The sequence below is a fragment of the Athene noctua genome, chromosome 14 (genome assembly GCF_965140245.1).
Source record: "Athene noctua chromosome 14, bAthNoc1.hap1.1, whole genome shotgun sequence".
Taxonomy (NCBI): Eukaryota; Metazoa; Chordata; class Aves; order Strigiformes; family Strigidae; genus Athene; species Athene noctua.
This window is the reverse complement of record NC_134050.1, coordinates 10,955,379-10,973,270: the sequence shown is the minus strand read 5'-3', so window position 1 is coordinate 10,973,270 and position 17,892 is coordinate 10,955,379. Positions and strand designations below refer to the sequence as shown.

The 17,892-nt window shown below is 48.8% G+C and overlaps 4 protein-coding genes across 6 annotated transcripts in view; 1 reads left to right on the top strand and 3 right to left on the bottom strand.

Moving 5' to 3' along the window:
- Window positions 1–3,237: 3,237 nt before the first annotated feature.
- Window positions 3,238–4,206, bottom strand: LOC141966191 (olfactory receptor 5J3-like). The gene has a single exon (XM_074918625.1). It carries the CDS (start codon window positions 4,204–4,206, stop codon window positions 3,238–3,240), a length of 969 nt encoding a protein of 322 aa, XP_074774726.1.
- Window positions 4,207–9,186: 4,980 nt separating this feature from the next.
- Window positions 9,187–11,767, bottom strand: FEN1 (flap structure-specific endonuclease 1). Its single transcript, XM_074918361.1, has 2 exons — window positions 11,717–11,767; window positions 9,187–11,263 (listed from the first exon to the last, which is right to left on the bottom strand). The coding sequence occupies exon 2, from the start codon at window positions 11,260–11,262 to the stop codon at window positions 10,120–10,122; it is 1,143 nt and encodes a 380-aa protein (XP_074774462.1). The 5' UTR covers window position 11,263; window positions 11,717–11,767; the 3' UTR covers window positions 9,187–10,119.
- Window positions 11,768–11,827: 60 nt separating this feature from the next.
- Window positions 11,828–15,798, top strand: TMEM258 (transmembrane protein 258). Of its 3 annotated transcripts, none has more exons than XM_074918419.1 (4): window positions 11,828–11,928; window positions 12,031–12,140; window positions 12,250–12,423; window positions 15,661–15,798. In XM_074918419.1, the coding sequence occupies exons 1-3, from the start codon at window positions 11,926–11,928 to the stop codon at window positions 12,374–12,376; spliced, it is 240 nt and encodes a 79-aa protein (XP_074774520.1). In that variant the 5' UTR covers window positions 11,828–11,925; the 3' UTR covers window positions 12,377–12,423; window positions 15,661–15,798. The 3 variants fall into 3 exon arrangements, with proteins under 3 accessions (XP_074774520.1, XP_074774519.1, XP_074774521.1); XM_074918418.1 differs by lacking the exon at window positions 15,661–15,798 and adding an exon at window positions 12,800–12,946; XM_074918420.1 differs by lacking the exon at window positions 15,661–15,798 and adding an exon at window positions 12,691–12,814.
- Window positions 15,799–16,077: 279 nt separating this feature from the next.
- Window positions 16,078–17,892, bottom strand: part of MYRF (myelin regulatory factor) — a 61,826-nt gene continuing 60,011 nt past the window's right edge. Inside the window, exon 27 of the mRNA XM_074918326.1 lies at window positions 16,078–17,841. Within this exon, the coding sequence (XP_074774427.1) occupies window positions 17,755–17,841 (87 nt within the window). The 3' untranslated portion in view covers window positions 16,078–17,754. The remainder of the gene's footprint in view (window positions 17,842–17,892) is intronic.

Sequence of the window (17,892 nt, the reverse complement as noted above, 5' to 3'; positions counted from 1 at the left end):
TAAAGAGATCACACAGCAAGCACAGGGTATGGAGAACCACCATAACAAATCGTTCTCTTCAAACTATGTCAATTTATTTTAATTGTGGTGTGAGCCTTCAATAATTAATCAAAATAGTTGTCAATGCTTTCCTAGCAAAACTGAAACAGGACCATGATGTTTTGTGTCTAAATTGTGTTAACTGAAAATATTGCCCACAAGAAGGATGTTCAAATTGGAGGTAAATAATTACTAATACTTCCCTTGCCTGCTTCATAATCATTTTTCCCAAATAAGATTGAAGAATCTGTTTAAGTCAGTGATACATGGAGAGCTGCAATGTGGCCCAGACTCTCTGAATATTTCTAGGAGCGTTATTAAACCTGCTCTTAGGAAGTCTTTGCTGAGACAGGCATCAGTGAGGTCCCCTTCGTAAAGGCTGCAAGTGGGACATAGAGGTTGTCTGTAGAAGAAGGGGCTGAGAGGGTTGCAGGACGCTGCCAGAGGTGACTCTGATGAGAGGGGGATGTTTATCAGATGTGAGTGACCTGGCAACAGCAGGGAGGAATTTGACCATTGGGGGGAAGGTCCAGCTGTGGCCTCAGATGCAATTTTTGTCCATTGTCTAGAAGAACCATCAGAAAGCACAAAGCCATGGGCCTGGCTCAGGGGACCTGGAGCTGTGCTAACAACTTGTTGGGGGCACATGTACGTTAGCACATTGCCAGAATTGTGTCCCAACCAAAATCTTCTTGAGACGTGTTGTCTTTACATCTACTAATCTTTTCCTTTTTGGATGATCAGTATCAGATTCCTACCCTGTGTGGCAATTTGACTGAGTTATGACTCTTCTGAATGTCATCATGTGGCTGAGGTGGAAGATGCTTTAAAAAAGCAGACAAAGGTTTTTTAACACCTAATCGAGACACACTTTGTATGTTTAATGAACTACACAATTCCTGGAAGAACATGTAGCTTGTATAATGACAAAGTGAATAAATTTTATGCTTTAAAATAAGTAGCTTTGTAAACCATAGTCTTCCTAAAAGAACTGTAATCAATAATGAATGAATGCAACAGCAACCAGTTAAAACCAGCTTTAAGTGAAATTATAAAGCTTTTAAACAAAGCTTGTGATGGAGTTTTCATGAAAAGTAGAGATGTTTGGACAATTTCCCCAAGAAAATGTGACATCTGAAGCGCCTTATTCTGCATGTCTCAGGAGGAGGGATAAGAACCACAAGCTCATCACTCCTCTCTGCTCTGTCCTTCCACCCCTTGGGCACGGGGACACCTCAGAGCAGGCTGGATATGGTGCTGTGGCTGTGCTCAGGGCCTGGGAGGGGAAAAAAAAACACAATTCCCCTCACCCTAAGACATCAGGGAGTGCACCCACCATAGTTGCTATGGCCAGCATCACCTGGGGCCTCCACCCACAGTCTGCCCCAGGCTCCAGGCACTATTTAAGCTCAGCCCTGGGTCTTTAACCACTTTCAGAGCTGGGTTGTAGCTGTGCTTTGTCCTGGTCTTCAGCTTTCCTGGCTTGAATTTGGCCCTTAGTTTCCCCTGGGCTATCAATGGGAGCTGCTGCTGTGCTGGGTGCTGTGGGACCGTGTCCTGCGTCGTGGCCACCTTCAGCTCCCAGTTTGCCTTTTTGTAGGGAGTAACTGGTCCTCGCTGCTCCCCCAGCCATGTTTCATTATGCAAATAGAGTGAACAACTGCTAATGTGAGACAAGACCCTCTAGTGTCCAAGCTGAGGATAAAGCAAGCGGTTCTGAAAGGTAAGTGTTATAAAGATCTCCTGCCCTCCACCTTTTCCTGTGGCTGGCTTTTAAGAAAAATGGCCCCTGCTCAGCTGCATGCTCTGGATAGATTTTTATTTTACTCTATACAAGGTATCCACAATCTTGCATCTGAGATTAAAAAATAAAAAAGTTTGATTTACTGGTATAACAATACAGTAGGTGTGCTTAGGTCGTGATTTCTATGGCCATCTAAAATAAATCATGCTAGGAGTATTTATCTTTTATTTTTGCTATGAAAAAACCAATGTCTGGACTAACTCAGATGCAGCCTTGTGCAAATTAACATTAAATGACAGGTGACCTCCCTCTTCTCTCTGTGGGGATGTGGCATCCCAGTTCTTTTTGCTCAGGGTCTCTCTTGGGTCACGGTCAGTTGTCTCTGCTCTGGGGCGCATGAGATTGTACAGCATCCCTTAGTGGCACCTTCTCAGCCTTACAGCTGTCTTGGGAAAGAGTCAGCTGGGAGGAAGTATCATTTACAACTGCCCTATGACAAGAAAATAGGGGGAGAAAAATGTTCTTCATTGCTAGTTACAGTCAATCCTGCTAAACTCCTTGCTAATAGGGAGAAATACCACTCCCTGCTGCTGCTGCTTCTCCTCCTAAAGCAGATGGAAGGTGAAGCCTGTTTCCCTCACAGAACAAACCTGTTTGGCTGAGTTAAGCATCTTGCAGCTGTAGGAAGCAAGATGTAGGATGAGATCCATGCGGGTGGCCAAGAGCCCTGCTATGCTGTCGGGTACAGGCAGAGACAAGCCGCAGCTTTCATCCCTCAGGGAGGAAAATTCCTGGGAGTTCAGCAGGAAAACCTCCCAGCTGCACAGTGGAAGGTCCCTCCAGGGCTGGAGGCAAAGCAGCAGAAGTTTTTTGGCACAGTCACAGCCATGCTGGGGCGTTCTGATCACTCACTGATTTCACATCTTCCTGACGCTAGGGCACAGCACTTGCTGCTCTCATCCCCCAGTAGCTCAGCGGTCTCTGCTTCTCCCTTTTCTTACCTTCCATGGCACATCCTCCTGGAAGCAAATGAAATTTTTTTCCCTTGTTGTTAGCCCAAAGTGAGGTGTGTGGTGGGTTTTTTGGTGGTTTTCTTTTATTTTTGAATATACCTCCCAAAAGCCTCCAGTCCTTAAACTTGCCTCTGGAGTAATCAGTGCAACTTCTTAAGAAGCTATGCTTAAGAAGGAACTTCCTTATGAACTTATTTTTACCACCTCCTATGATATGACATCATTTTACAGAAAAAAAACCCAAAACAAACCACAAACAAGAGATCAAGGAAATGTTTATCAGAGGCCTTTAATGGCTGGATGTTTGGTAATGTTGAGTCTCTGCAGATTTTAAAGCATGCTTAAAATTTGCTGTACCTGCTTCAGTAAATATAAGTTGTTCCTTACTCCTCTGGACAGCGGACTTAAGACTATTTAAAAAGGGAAGCAGCAGGGGTTTTATCAACTGATTGGGGTCAGTTTGGTCAGCAGACACCTCACAAAAATATTATTTGCTGTCGATTTTCTAAGTGCATCCTTGACCTCCTTGTTCCTCAAGCTGTAGATCAGAGGGTTGAGCATCGGGACGACCAGGGTATAAAACAGGGCGGTGACTTTCTCCATCTCCAGCGAGTACTTGGAGCCCGGCTGCATGTGGCTCAGCCCCGCGGGCACGTAGAACAAGGTCACAGTCAGGAGGTGGGAGGCACAGGTGGAGAAGGCTTTGTGCCTTCCTTCGGCAGACCTCATCCTCAGGACTGAGAAGAGGATGTGCACATAGGAGATGAGGATGATGATGAGCACAGACATGGAAATGGTCCCGTTGAGGGTTACAAGCAAAAGCTCGTTGAGGTGGTCATCAGAGCAGGTGAGTTTCAGCAGAGGGTTGGTGTCACAAAAGTAATGGTTGATGACATTGGGTCCACAAAAAGGCAACAGCAGCAAGCAGCATGTTTGGATTAATGAGTTCAAAATCCCCCCAACATATGACCCAGCCACCAGCTGAATGCAGACCCTCTTGGGCATGGAAATAACGTAGAGCAGCGGGTTGCAAATGGCTACATAGCGGTCATATGCCATCACAGCCAGCAAGAGCACCTCTGTGGTCACAAACACAAGGAAAAAGAAATGCTGGACAAAGCAGGCAGAGTAAGAAATGTTTTTCTTTTCCACCAAGAAGCCAACAAGCAGCTTTGGAGAAAAGACGGAGGAGTAGCAAAGATCAACAACAGACAGATTGCAGAGGAAGAAGTACATGGGGGTGTGCAGCTGGGGGTTTGTCTTGATCAGTGTGATTAGCCCAAGATTGCCCATCAGTGTGACGAGAGAAATCATGAAGAAGATGATGAAGAGAGGAGTCTGCAGCTTAGGCTCACTTGTCAGTCCTAGGAGGATGAAGTGGGTCACCATGGTGTGATTGCCTTGAGCCATATTACTGCACTTTGTAGCAGCACATCTGTCGGCAGAAGGAGAGAGTGAAACAGAGAAGAGTGATGGCATGGCCTGCTGAGGATGCTGCTATCAGCATGTGCTCTGTTAGGCTGTCCGTTGAAAGTACAAAGCTTTGATACTTGAGATAACATCAACCTGTGCTTAGGGTCTCAACAAATTCTCACAGCCAGAGCAACTCATCCAAAACCTTTCAGAAATTGCATTTTGTCCTTACTCTCTTTAATCAGGAGGCTGAATTAAAAAAAAAAAAAGGTTTTATTTTTTTTTTTTTTTCCCCTAAAAAAACCCCCAATATTGAATGATTTGAAAACTGGAGAAGCGTCAAAAAATTTAACTTGTCATCTCGCTTCATTAGAATAGGAGGCAGAAAAGGGGAATGTATTTCATTTTCTTCATGAGAAGACTGAATAAAATGAGTTATGCCAACCCTGGGTGCCCCAAATGCACCGTGCCCTCTGCTCAGCTTTGCTGGGCCCCTAGCTGCCCACACCAACCTGGCAAGCGAGCTGTGGTGGACTTGGGAGGGTCACTTGGCAGCCCGGGACAGAAATTCCTGGTCAATTGTAGCAAGAACAGGCTGAGCTGCCACATTTCTGTTGATAATCTTGGTCAGGTTCCAGCACAGAGGGAAATATTCCCCCCAGTGCTGCAAATCACAGTGAAACAGGGTTTTATTACACTTGAATTTTTTATCTGCTCCAGCTCAACTATTATTTACATGTTTTTTTTTCCACTCAAGATAGGGAAGGAAGGCATTTTCAGGCTGCTCTTTACAATTGTGAGACTGAGAAATGAATTGTACGTGATGTGTTATATTATGTAATAGAAAGCTGTTAGCTGTATTCATGGGAATCCAGGAGGTGAGGGGAAAAAAAAAAACCCGATAAACCACTTATCTGAAGGCTCCATATAGCAGAAAGAAAACTGGTGCCTTCATTTTCAAACTACACAACACCTTGCACCCAGGATTTTTTTCTAATCAAGCCCTTCCAGTACCAGTTACTCTTTCTAGCAGAGCACAGCAGATGTTAGGAATCCTTCATATGCCTGAAAGACTTGCTTCTGGTAACAACAGTATACTGGTATTAATTAACAATATTATCAGTGTGATAGCAGTGGAAATTTTTGTTTAGAACAGAAAATATAAGGGTGGGGAAAAAACAACTGGTAGTGAAAATAACATGAACTACAAAGCAGGCAGGCGACGGTGTGGTACTTGAGCTGAAGAGCAGGGAAAGAGCAAAATCTGAGCTAAAGATTGATAGTTAGTAGGATGTTTCTAGGTTTTGGGGTTTTGGCTGCAGCTGCTTTTCCACTAAATGAACATTTTTTTGAGAACACTCGGACATCTTTATATACAAAAATCCAAAACAGATCCACCCAACCCAACTGCTGGGCCCAAGCTTTAATCAACCACCTCATCAGTAAAATCTCTTCCGCCTGGATCACCCCTGCAATTCCCCTCCTGCAGCAGGGAGAGAGGATAAACTATTTCTCTGAAATAAGAACACCAAACGCTCAGCTGGTTCCTGCGGTTCAAAGTCACTTGTAACACCTTTTGTAAAGGTGTGACTGGGACCTACCGAAACAGGGGCTGTTGCTGTTCCCCCCGCAGCATGCTGTCCCGGAGCGTGCACGGGAGCCGTGGGCGATACCTGGCAGTTCTGCTCACGCAGCCGGTGCCACCCAGTGTGTTACTTAATCGTCATTCTTGGGTTTAGCAGTTCCCCTCAGGGTGGCTGTCTCACATTTCAGATATATCGCTGCTCTCCACTCCTCTGGTACAAAACCAGATTCCTACATATATCTCTAACACACAGTTTTCACTTTACAAATATTTATGAGGTTCCAACATAGCAGAAATAGCTGGTAGGATATTTCTAGGTTTTGGCTGCAGCTGCTTTTCCCTTTTCACATCTTTTGAGAACAAACATCCTTATATACAAAAAAAATCCGTAACAGATCCACCCAACCCTACTGCTGGGACCAAGCTCTCGCCTTCTGCAAATGAGGAATGATACCGCAGCACAGGCAGAAGCAGAAGGTTGCTCTAAGCTTTGCAGTGTCTTTTTATTCTTCCTAGAGAAAAAATCTTGACTATTTCCTAGCAGGCTGAGCCCCGTGTAGCGGTCCCAGGCTACGGGGCTTTCCGTGCTGCTGCGTAGTGCAGTCTTGCTCGTCTTCCCTGTTCAGTTTACACACATTCAGGGTAGAAGAGCAGCTTTTCAAATGCTTTCTCAGAGGTTTTATCCCAGTAAGATGGGTAAAAATACTTAGAAAGCTCTGAAGATAATGCTTAGAAATTCAGACATATGGAAAATATAGGTCTATTCTGCTAATGAGTTTTTGTCCTGAATCAGTAAATTTGTATGCTGGGGGGGGTTTAATCTTGCTCTACATTTGAAGTCTGTGCCTACAATCCTGCTTTCCTGCGTAACACCACATTCTTACCCACCCTCCAGATGCATCCGTCTGCGATTTGTGTGCAATGTCCTAAGGCAGAAAGAAGAAAAGTGATGTTTTCCCCCATTCTTCAAATGACTCTGGTGCTGCAGGAGGAGGGAAACGGCACTTCGCAGATGTGACGCTCCAAAGTGAGACCGAGCGCGTGGCACCAGGTTTTTGTCCAGAGTGGGTGGTGATGCTGTCCCAGAGGAGCTTGTGCAGGGTGACAGCTTCTGGGTTTATTTACCTCTTTGGCCCTCATCACTGAAGGATTTTTTTTTTTTTTTAAATCCCTGAAGTAAATGTGAGGTGAGCAAAGAGCTTCACACCAGCCACAGAGGGGATCGTTAGGAACTCTTGGAAAAGTCTGGAAGGAGTTTGGACTTGGGTCCTGTCCCCTGCAGCTACCCTGCAAGGCTCATTAACCTCTCTCTACTCAGTGCTGATGTGGAGGGGGGAAGTTTTCATCTGTGCTGAGCCACAGGTGGGAAAGAAGCCATGAGTGTGCTAAATAATGTTTAATGGGATCCCAGGGTTTGGAATTTATTCTCCTGTTTGAACTGTGCAATTTCAGAGCTTCACTTAAACTATTCAGTTGAAGGTAGCTGAACCCAAAGTCAAATGTGCACAGAAATCACTTTCCCTCCCTGCACGTGTAATGGTTTTCATGGGCTGGACTTAGAAAAACCTGATTTCTGAAGTTCAAGATCACCTCTGTGGCTGGAGATCTCCCCTGCAGCTGCATTCTTCACCAAACACCCCAAGGGAAGCCACAGAGGGGGAGAAGATGCATTTCAACCCAAAGGTACAGAGCACAACATGTACCGTGGTGTAACAGCACAGGCCAAGTGCACAAACACCAAACCGTGTCCTGTCAACAGGGTGATCATGTGTATGATTTTACTTCAGGCTCATTAGAGAAATTAGTCACTTAAAGGCCGCTTTGTGTGCATTCCTTGACAAAATGCTAGGCAGCAAACTTTTAATGTTCTTTAAGTGAATTAAAGGTATGTGAAAATGCAGTTAAACTTTCTTAGAAATGATCGATCATTCCCATCTCATTCCTTGAGCTATTCTTGGCATCCTAACAATGTGACACATCATAACATGACGAGGTAAATGCTGTTCAGGTCAGCAAGAAGTGGGCAGGATGAAGGAGGACTCTGAAACCAGTTATGGAGACCAGGGTCAGGTTGAAAACAGCAAGTTTGCAGGCTTTTTTTCCTGCTGCTGACTTAGTTTACTTCCTTGCTATAAGCATTTTCCTGACTCTTACTTCCAAATATTTTTTAATCACTAAATTCCTCACCACAAGAGAATTTTACTGTACCTTTCCACGTGGTCATAAGGTATTCACAGATAAAACAGGATTATAGGATATATCTATATATAGCCTACTATGTGTTGTAACAGTGTAGGGATAACTCACCCTGGTGACTGAGTAAATCTGGATGGAAGGTAACGAGGGTGGAGGGTACATGGCAGGGGGAGGACGGGCAGAGGGAGGTGGACATTGTGGACGCTGAAACATCCCAGAAGAGCCAGGATTTCAAACTAACCTGCCCAGCAAGGCTGCACATTACAGCCTCCAGGGAAAACTGCTGCGAGACCTTCACCTGGGCTCCACTCCTCCCTCAGGAAGCACAAACCAGTGAGGATGTTTAGAAGTTACTTAAACTGTCTGAGCAGGTTTTTTTCCAGTGGAGGTAAAAAAAGCTTGTGGCTCAGTGACAAGGATTCCGTGCTGAAAGCACAAATACTTGCAGATAGAAGCCTTGTTAAATATATAAATACATAGTTATGTATATAAATATAAGACCATATGCTAAAACATCACCCCTCAAGTTGATTTTTAAAATCTGATTTTCTCTGCAGCACTTGCCTGGCTCTCTGGGTGCAGATTTTGCCAATAATGTGATGGGATAAGTGCTCGTGGAGAGCAGATGTCCCTCTCAAAGCACACCAGTTACAGCTGCCCTTGCTGGAAGCATCCAGGCTTCCTCCTGCCAAAATAACTCCAGTTTAGGGCTTGGAATTAAGGTTAAGCCAAGACACTGTGAAAAACCACCGAGACTTGCAAGTTTTGGGTGCTCTGCTCTGGGTGCTCTTTCCCACGTGCACGGCAGGTCACAGCCAGGCAGGACATCCAACTCAAGAAGCTACACGTGCAGTGGCTGCTGCTAACCTTCACAGTACATACTAAGAAAATTTCAGAGGTGGCTTAAAAATCAATATTATTTTAGCAATGTTAATGGAATTCCCCTGCAAAACAAGCCCAGCTTCTTATTTTATAACTAGGCAGAGAGTTCACTCACAGATCTTTGATGTCTACAAAGCATCCAGAAGCTTAAAACTCAAATTTCCTGTATTCAGGCCTGTGCTTGACTTGTTAGCTGTTGTCACTAACAGGTTTCCCTCTAAAACTGGGGTTTTTCTTCACCTGTGCAGCCTTCAGCAGCGAGGTTTAAGCCACCTCTTCAAAGAATAAGAAACACTGTATTTGTGTATAAATTTTATTCTGAAAACAAAACCCAGCACATTGCTTTGACAAGAGAAAAAGGCTATGCAAATACAAAATAAAATAAGAAAAAAAAAAAGAGGCACTATCCTTTTTTCTTCTTAGCCTGGGACCTGTCTCTGCGTGTACAACACAGAAGGATGCCTCATGCAACCAGGGAGTGAACAGGCTTCCATTCTAGGTTTACTGACAGTTTTTCTTTTTAAACATCAAACAGAACCTACCAGCCAAATTCAGGTTTGCAGAGATGCAGTCTCAGCTCAGCTTGCCCTCGCTTAAAGCACACAGAGCAGGCAGAACTTTGCTGGAAGCAGGATTACAACACTTTTTTTTTTAAACAAAGAAAAATGACTACAATAAGAATGAACCTATACCAAATCCTCAGTAAAGGGAGAATTTTACCTCCTTATTTCAAGTCTCCTTCCCAACTCCACCTTGCCTTCCATTCACATCTCCCAGTTTTTCTGTCAGCCTCTGCTGCTTGCACCTACCTCTTTTTTGGATGGATTGTCAGGCAGAATTTTTACCATTTGTACCCAGTTTGCTCTCTAACTGTTCACTTTTATTTCTTAAATCAGAGAGGGTGTTTGTGATCAGCACCTCCCTTTAATGCACGGCCTGGGAATCACCTCTGGTCCTGGTGGTCTCATTGAGTCTCAAATGGATGAACCCTGCTGCTGAACGGGACCCCCTGGTTCCTCACCCCTCCATGTTGTGGTTGTTTCAGCTCTCTCCTCGCTTCATACATTACTACTGCTGCGCAGGAAGATGCTTATCTGATTCACTAACTTAGCCTTGTTGGGAAGCACTTGAGCAGGATCCTTCCTAGCACTAACACGCAGAACAGAAAAACGACCGCTTGTTATTAGCCTAAAATTCCTGGTTGAGCATAAAAACCAATCACAGGGGGTTGCAGTTGGCCAGTCTGGCTATTTCCCCTTTTTGTTCTTTGCAGCGTTGTTGGTCTTGGCTTTCTTCTTGGCTGACCCCTTGGTCTCTGGCTCTTTGCGCTTGGCTGAGGTGATGGAGCCTGTCACCTTGAAGAAGTCGTCCAGCCGGCCCTGCGTGCTGCCCTGCCGGCTTTTGCTCAGCCTCTTGACCCCGTTGCGGATCCGTTCTTCATTGAACTGCTTCTCCGCACACATGAACTGGACAAGCTCCTCTTCGTTCGGCTCCGTCCACTTCAGCTCAACAGTGTCGGGATTAACCACATCAGGCTCTAGGAAGAGCTTCTGGGCCTCTCTGTGGAGCCAGTTCTCAGGCAGAGGGTACTTCTTGGTGTCTATCTGCTGAATGATCTTCTCAATGGTTTTGTGCTCCCTGATGAGCTCAACAGCACGCTTGGGCCCAATGCCGCGGATGCTCTCGCAGTAGTCACAGCCCAGGAGGATACAGAGATCCACAAACTGTTCCCAGGTCAGGTCTAGATCCTGCAGTATACGGTTCAGGTGGAACTCCTGGATAGGCAGCTTCTTGGTCTCACTGGCTGTGAGATGCCGCATCAGGACAGGACTGCCAAAGGTCAGGCAATCCATATCTTCCGTGGCAGCTGCGTAGACCTTCCCAGCCTTCACCAGGGTAGCGCAGCTGGCTTCAGCCTCCCCCGGCGCCTCCACATAGGGGATTCCCATCAGTGTTAGTAACTTCTTGCACTCATCAGTGTGCTGCTGGGTTACCTTGACCAGCCTCTTGCTGTACTTCTCGATGTTGTTCTCCTCCCCAGCCTCCTGAGCCTCCTGCAGGTGTTTCTCAGCCTCAGCCCGGCGCTCAGTCCGCTTTGCCAGCTCCCCTGATTTCAGCTGCGGGGGTTTGCCGTCAAAGACGTAAACCGGCTTGATGCCATTCTCCACCATGCGGATGGTCCGATAGAACATGCCCATCAGGTGGCTTGTGGTCTCGCCATCCTCATTCTGAAGGACTTCGGCTCCCTGTCGCACGGCGATCAGGAACTGGTAGATGCTCATAGAGGCATCTATAGCAACCTTCCGGCCGAAGTAAGACTTGATGTCATTCTCCCGGATGGCGCTAGGAGCCACGTCGGCAATAAGCTTGGCCAGGCCATGGATTCCCATCCTGGGGAACAGAAAAGAGGATACTGGGATCACGGTCAGCTCACAGTGCTGGGGGGAGCTGGGAGCAGGGCTGTGGGGGTGCTGTACCATCTAAACAGGGGGGGCCAAAGGGAAGTGGCAAACCGTTACTCCATGGGCTGCAGCCCCCCCTAGCTGCCATCACCCTGCTTCCCACCTCAGTCTCTCCCAGCCCGTCGTTATCCTCCTCTCCTAATCACAGCCTCAACACCCCCCACCTTGCCGCTGCGGCCTCTTCCAACCCGCAGATACCCTCCCTGCGCCAGACTCAGCCTCCCCTACCCACCATTACGCCCCTTCCCGGCCCGCCTCAGCCTTCCCCAGCCGCCATTATCCTCCCGCCGGCCCACCAGAGCCCCCCCTAACAGCCATCATCCCCTCCCCGGCCCGCCTCAGCCGCCATTATCCCCGCCGCAGCCTCCCCAGCCGCCATTACCCCACAGCTCAATCCCGCCACCGCTCCCGCGCTCCGCCGCAATGCCCGCCGGGAGCCGGCGGAGCCAATAGGGAGAGGCTCCCACTCGCCCCGCCCATTCATCCCGGCATGCCGCGCTCCCTTTCCGCTTCCGGTAGGAGGGAGGAAGGGCGGGCAGTGGCGGCCGTGGCGACGTGTCGGAGCGGAGCGGGAACCGGGACCTGGGCGACATGGTGAGGGGTCGCGACTTGGGGCTGCGGCCGCGCCCGCGCTCAGAGGCCGACACCGGGTCCCGTCCCTCGGCGGTGCCGGTCACCTTCTTCCTCTCCCCGCAGGAGCTGGAGGCGATGAGCAGATACACCAGCCCGGTGAACCCGGCCGTCTTCCCCCACCTCACCGTGGTGCTGCTGGCCATCGGCATGTTTTTCACTGCCTGGTTTTTCGTGTATCCCCGGGTTGGAGGTGGGGAAGGGGGGTGTGGGGGACAGGGGAGCGGGCGGGTGGTCCCCTCACCTCGCTCTACCTCCGTTTTTGCCTTAACCCCTGGGCTGCAGCTACGAGGTGACTTCTACCAAGTACACACGGGACATCTACAAGGAACTGTTGATCTCGCTGGTGGCCTCGCTCTTCATGGGCTTCGGTGTCCTCTTCCTGCTGCTGTGGGTCGGTATCTATGTCTGAGACCCGGGTGGAGGAGCACCGGTAGCACCTCGTGAATCCTGATGGCTGTAAGCTGCCCATGGTCTTAATGCTCTGGGGTGTGGGGGGGATCCAGGAAAAGCAGCTCTGTGATATCTGAGCTTTACAAAAGCCACTTTTCTTCGGGGTGCAAAGTTAGGATGAGCAAAAGGCTATGGCCTCATCCCAGCAGTGGCCTTTGGGCTTAAGCATCGTGGCTGCTCTGAGCTGCAAAGCAGCTGTTGGGTAACTTGTCTGGACAGTGCGTCTGTGGCCACGGTAACTGTGGGCAGAACAGGCATTCATCTCTGTTTCAGGCACAGGGAATTGCATCTGCTGGGTATTGTCCTTTGCTCTGTGGCATTAATAGTGCAGAGGCTGGCTCTGGGGAATGCTGTCTCACCAACGTCCTCCATCTCATTCCAGGTGGGAAGCCTGGCAGAAGCTCTTTTTCTATTTCTTTTATACTTCAACAACAAAGCCAGGATCAGGTGTGGGCTGTGCTCCTGGTGAGTGACTTCTGCCAGCCCAACAAACCAAACCTGAATAAAGCCAGCTCTGTGATGCACCTGCCTTTGGACTCAGGATTTGTCTTAGATTTTTTTTTTTTCCACCTGGCTTTTCCAAACCACTTTGATATTGGCACAAGATCCACGTGCCTTGGCATGGGCCCAGTGTTTATCATCGATTTCCACAGTTCTATGCCCAGAATCATTTCAGTTCCACCATGCACCCTAGCGCAGCTGGACTCTAGAAAATAAGTGCTTCCTGCTGCTTCCTAAGCCTGCTTTTATATCCCTCACATTGATTACCATCGCGTCCCCTCTTTTTGGAAGGCTGTGCCCATTCTCATCCCAAGCCAGCAGCACTCATGGCCTCTCATAAAGCAGGAGAGGGACAGGGCACTGCACCGAGGTGCTTCACTTGCCCCTGGCAGTGGGTGCTGGGGCCCTCCCGTGTTAGAACTGGAGCCAATGCTGGATGTACTGGTTGCTCTGGGTGAAATAACACATGCAGAGCAGTCTCTGGCCAGGGATCTGCACTGGTGTGGCTTCTTGAATGCAAAGCAAGAATGAGTGTCTGAGGGGCACTGTAGTGGGTGAGCCAGGATGTGTTTGTGGGAAATGAGGTTTTGGGAGGAATTCTGGTGAAGTACAGGACAGAATAATCTTGTAGGTGGATGGGCTCTTCAGTTTAGTAGATTAACTGCATTGCCTATAAAAGAGGAGTTTATGGCATGTGTTAACTTTTTATAATGAGGTGGCTTTGAATTTGCTTTGAAATCCAGATTACAATTAGATGTCAAAGTCAGAAATTCAACAGGTAACTTAGAGATTTCAAGCCCTAATTTCCTGCCTGGGAAGGCAGCTTTCCCTCTGCGGGTGCTCTCGGATGCCTCTGGATGTGGCCCTGACCTCTTGAGGTATGAGGAATGAGAGCTCTTTAGCAGCAAGCTGTTCTGACCCTGCATGGCCATGACTGGAAGCTCCCACTGGTTAATGACACGGGGGGGGTTGTTCCTCTGGCTTGTCAGAAGCAGTTTTGTAGCTCCTGACCTGAAAGACTATTTCATAGCAAGGGAGGAAAGCGCCAGGAGCCATCCTTGGATACAAAGCAGTATTTATATATTTATTTATATGGGCATATTTACCTCCAGCATAAAACAAAGTCTAAATAAGCCAACCAAAAAAAAACCAAGTGGGGAATCCGGAGACTCAGCACTCAAAATTCAGCAAAATATAAATATAAATCAGAAAGAAAGGAGGGAAACCACGCTTGTTCCCCACAAATAAAAACTGATAATCAATAATACCTGCTAAGAATGCAACTCTACAAACTTGCTGGCAATATACAGTGATTAAAGCTGTGACAGCAACATTTAAACCAAACAAATTAGTGCTTTACTTTTTTTTTTTTCTTAATTCTTGCAGTGGTGGCATAGTCTCTATTTACAGGCTTTAAGCTCTAACAGTAGGACAGAATGTTTGTGAATTTGCTTTTGAAACAAACTCCGAAACAGCCAAACTTTGGCAAGTGGCCTCGTTTCCACACTTGTCTTCCTTCCTGCCAGGAATGTCTGGAGAGATGAAGCGTCTCGTTTCCAGCGGAAAAAGAGGGTTTTCCCCAAGCTGGAGACATCGGCTCAGAGCTCCCTCCGTCTCATACAGGGAAAGGCCTGATTGTTACCTCTCTTGTTACTGATTGGGGAAGGGGCATCTTGGGGGGGGGGGGAGGCTATGCAAACAGCTGTTTCCGCAGGCTTAGACACAAATCCTGTGACCCTTTAATTTATTACAAACCCCTTTTGAGCTCATTTCTGCTGTGCGGCGGCAGGTGGAACTGGCGTACACTTTGTGATACGCTTTAAGGCAAAAGATAAGTATTTGCATTATAAGATGCTAAAAACCACGTTGTGAATCCCTCTCCTTTTGACACCGGGGATTGCTGTCAGCCCAGTGCTGCTGTGCTGTGAAACAGCAGGACGTGGGCAGGGCTGGCCTTTGCCCTTTAGGTTTTTGAGCTAACTGGCCACCATTTTTGAGGCACGCGACGTTTTACACATGTATGGGAAACACGCTGTTCCCTCGGGCTGTCCCGGTAGCGGAAAAAGGCACTTGAGACATTCCCGTAGCCCTCAGGCACTTGGTTTGCCAGGGGCCCTTGGAAACCCCGTGGCGAAGCGTCGCAGGGACACCCAAGAGGCTCCATCTCCTCTTGGGACGCCACTGTGAGCACGTTTTTTTAGCGACTGATTGATTCTTTCCCCTCCAGAAGCCACTTTCCCCATGGTGGGGCGAGATGTGCTCATGGGTCTGGGCCGCCCTCAGCCAGGCCCACCCCTGAGGGGAGGTTGGTGGTGGCTGCAGGCAGTACTTTCCCCTCTGGCCCTCACAACACCACCAGTTACCGCCACAGGGGCTGAAGGAGCGCACAGGCGTTAAGCCCAGCTCAATAATAAAAGGGAAAAGAGCAGGGCTGAGAAGGCTACCTCTCAGCTGAGCAGACATCGAGGAGCATGTGGCATCCATCACCTGAATAAGAACTTGCCAAACTGGGCCACTGATTGCCAAATGGAGGATACAAGCTGCCAAGAAGGTAACTTCCCACTCTAAGGCCAAGCAAAAAAAACTTGAGGAGGGAAGAGCACTGAGCTAGAGAGCTACATCGGAGCGTTTCCTTCCCAGCTCCAGGGAGAAACAGCAAATCCTGCTGAGCATGAAGCTGACCTGCTCATGATCAGCACTCCCAAGCCTCAGGACCTCTTGTTTTTTTTGTTTTTTTTTCAGGGTAGTCCCCTAGCTTCACTGCTGCTTGGCTGCCTGGCCTTCCCTGCTCACCCTCTGCTTCCTGCCTGTGCGGGGTGTTTCAGTTAACTCGAGAGCATCACCAGTGTGTGGTTAAGTGTTTTTATGGTGGGAATGAAAACCTTGAAAATAAAGAGCCTTTGGTGGCAGAAATGCCAACTCCTAGTGATGTTGCAAGGGCTGTGGCTGCTCTGCTGGGCCAAGCTCAGGAAGAAGTTTTGAGATGGGTGACAGGAGATAAAACTCCCCAGATGGGAGAGGCGGCCACAGTGTCCAGTGGGATGGGCACAGGAACCATCCCTCTATCTGGATTAAAAAAAAAATAAAAATCTTTGCAGCGTGTTTTTCTGGAGCAGCAGGGCCAACACGCACTCCTTAGTGCCGGTAACACCGCGGCCAGCCCTCGGCAAAGGGAGGGATTGCTGCAATCTGCTGAAAGCACCAAAAATCAATGGTCAGAGCCTGACGCAGCCTCCCAGATCCAGTTTGGTTCAAGTTAATCTGTGTCCGGTGAGGGGGCTGCGAGGGGAAAGGTGTGCTCCTCTCCGAAGCGTTTCCCCTTGACGCCTTTCCCCAGCCGCGGCTGCTGTTGCTGTAAAGAAATGCATCTCGGGTAGAAGAGCCTGGCGGTGGCTCAGCCTCGGGAAGGCAGGCGTCTCGTTTTGAGCAAGAGGGGCTCGAGCAGAAGGGGGAGGAAGAGGTGGCGTGGTGCTGGTCAGTCGCTCTGACATGTCGCGGTCAAGCTTTAACGTGGAGCTTAGCAGTGGCCCCCTTTGGTTTCTTATGTGAGACACACATAGCTCAGGAGGGACAGAATTAAGAGACCCATTTTTATACGGCTTAAAAAAAAAAAAATTCAGTAGTTTAGCAAGTTAAGAACTTGTAACAGTAAAATACCCCAAATACACTCAACATAACTGCTTTCTGAAAACAGTGACAGCCAGGGCCCCCAGTCACTGCCATTCCCCGCTTTGTGGGAGAGGATGGGCCTCTCCTGTGCCTGGCAGAGCTCTGTTATGCCCCGTCACGTGTCCCCAGCGCCTCGGCCTTGCTCTGCAGGGCGCACTGGGCTCTGCCAGTGGGCTCTTGTCTGCACATCTGGGCAGAGGTGGGTGTGTTGGGATGAGAGCTGACCAGGCAGCTCCACACATGCTGTGAGAGGCCACAGGTTGTTGCCAAATGAAAAAAAAAAAAAAAAAAAGTGTCCCATGACAATAATGCAGGTGACTCAGGGTAATTTTTCTCCCACGGGCTGATGGCAAAGTATCCCCACACATGGTCTGGCCTGGGCGCAGCCTCAGCAGCATCTTTAGTGGGGTTCTTGAGTTCATCCAGAGCTGGATACGGTGCAAGTTAGAGTACAGCAAGGAGGGGGAGAGACAGGGCTCATGTTGAAGCTGCACCTTCTCTCTTTGTCCACAGAGGACAGTCCGTTTGCAGGTCTGGGGGTCTCTGGGGGTCTGTGGAGTGGGGCTGTGGGGGATGGCCCTAGGCCAACTCGAAGGAACAGCAACTCCAGTGTACGTACGACTTCCAGTACGTCCAGGCACAGCCTTCCTTTCCAGGCCAAACTCCAGCGTTTCGCTCTCGGAAAGGGCTCCAGTGTTGAGCAATTCCAGTGTTGGGTGAAGAACTCATGTGGGATGTCTGGGACCGCTGGGCCAGGAGAGGATGGAGCTCCCATCCGCGCTCTGGGACGCGGCAGACCCATCCACCTTCAGTCCAGTGTAATGCTTTCAAATCCAGTGTCGCAAAGGGCGGGAGGAGTGATGGAGGACACAAGCATCCCCAGAAGGGAAGGAGAGAGATGTTGGGGGCGGCGTGGGATGTTGGGAGTGGGTGTGAGGTGAGCCCAGGTGGTGCCACAGGGTTGGTTTGTGTTCCTGTGGCTCGGGTCCTGTGTTCCGCGTGTGCTGTGCTTCAGTGCCTGCGTCACCAGCCCCAACCAAACCAGCTCCACACCCCACACGGGAGGCAGGGAGAAGGTGGGGCTGGGGGGCTAGCGGAGGAGGAGTCTCCCCAGTGTCACCAGTCCCCCTCCTCTCTCCAACCAGAGGGCACTGGTGCTGCCAGGACTCACTCACAGAGCCAGTAAAACTGAAAATAATAGTCAGTGAAAAGGTGGCCCAGCTGCTCGGGAGCAGTGCTGCAGTTGGCTCGGCCCTGTGAGAGAGCGAGAAAAAAAGCTTACAGAGAGGAGTAGGACACAAGGGC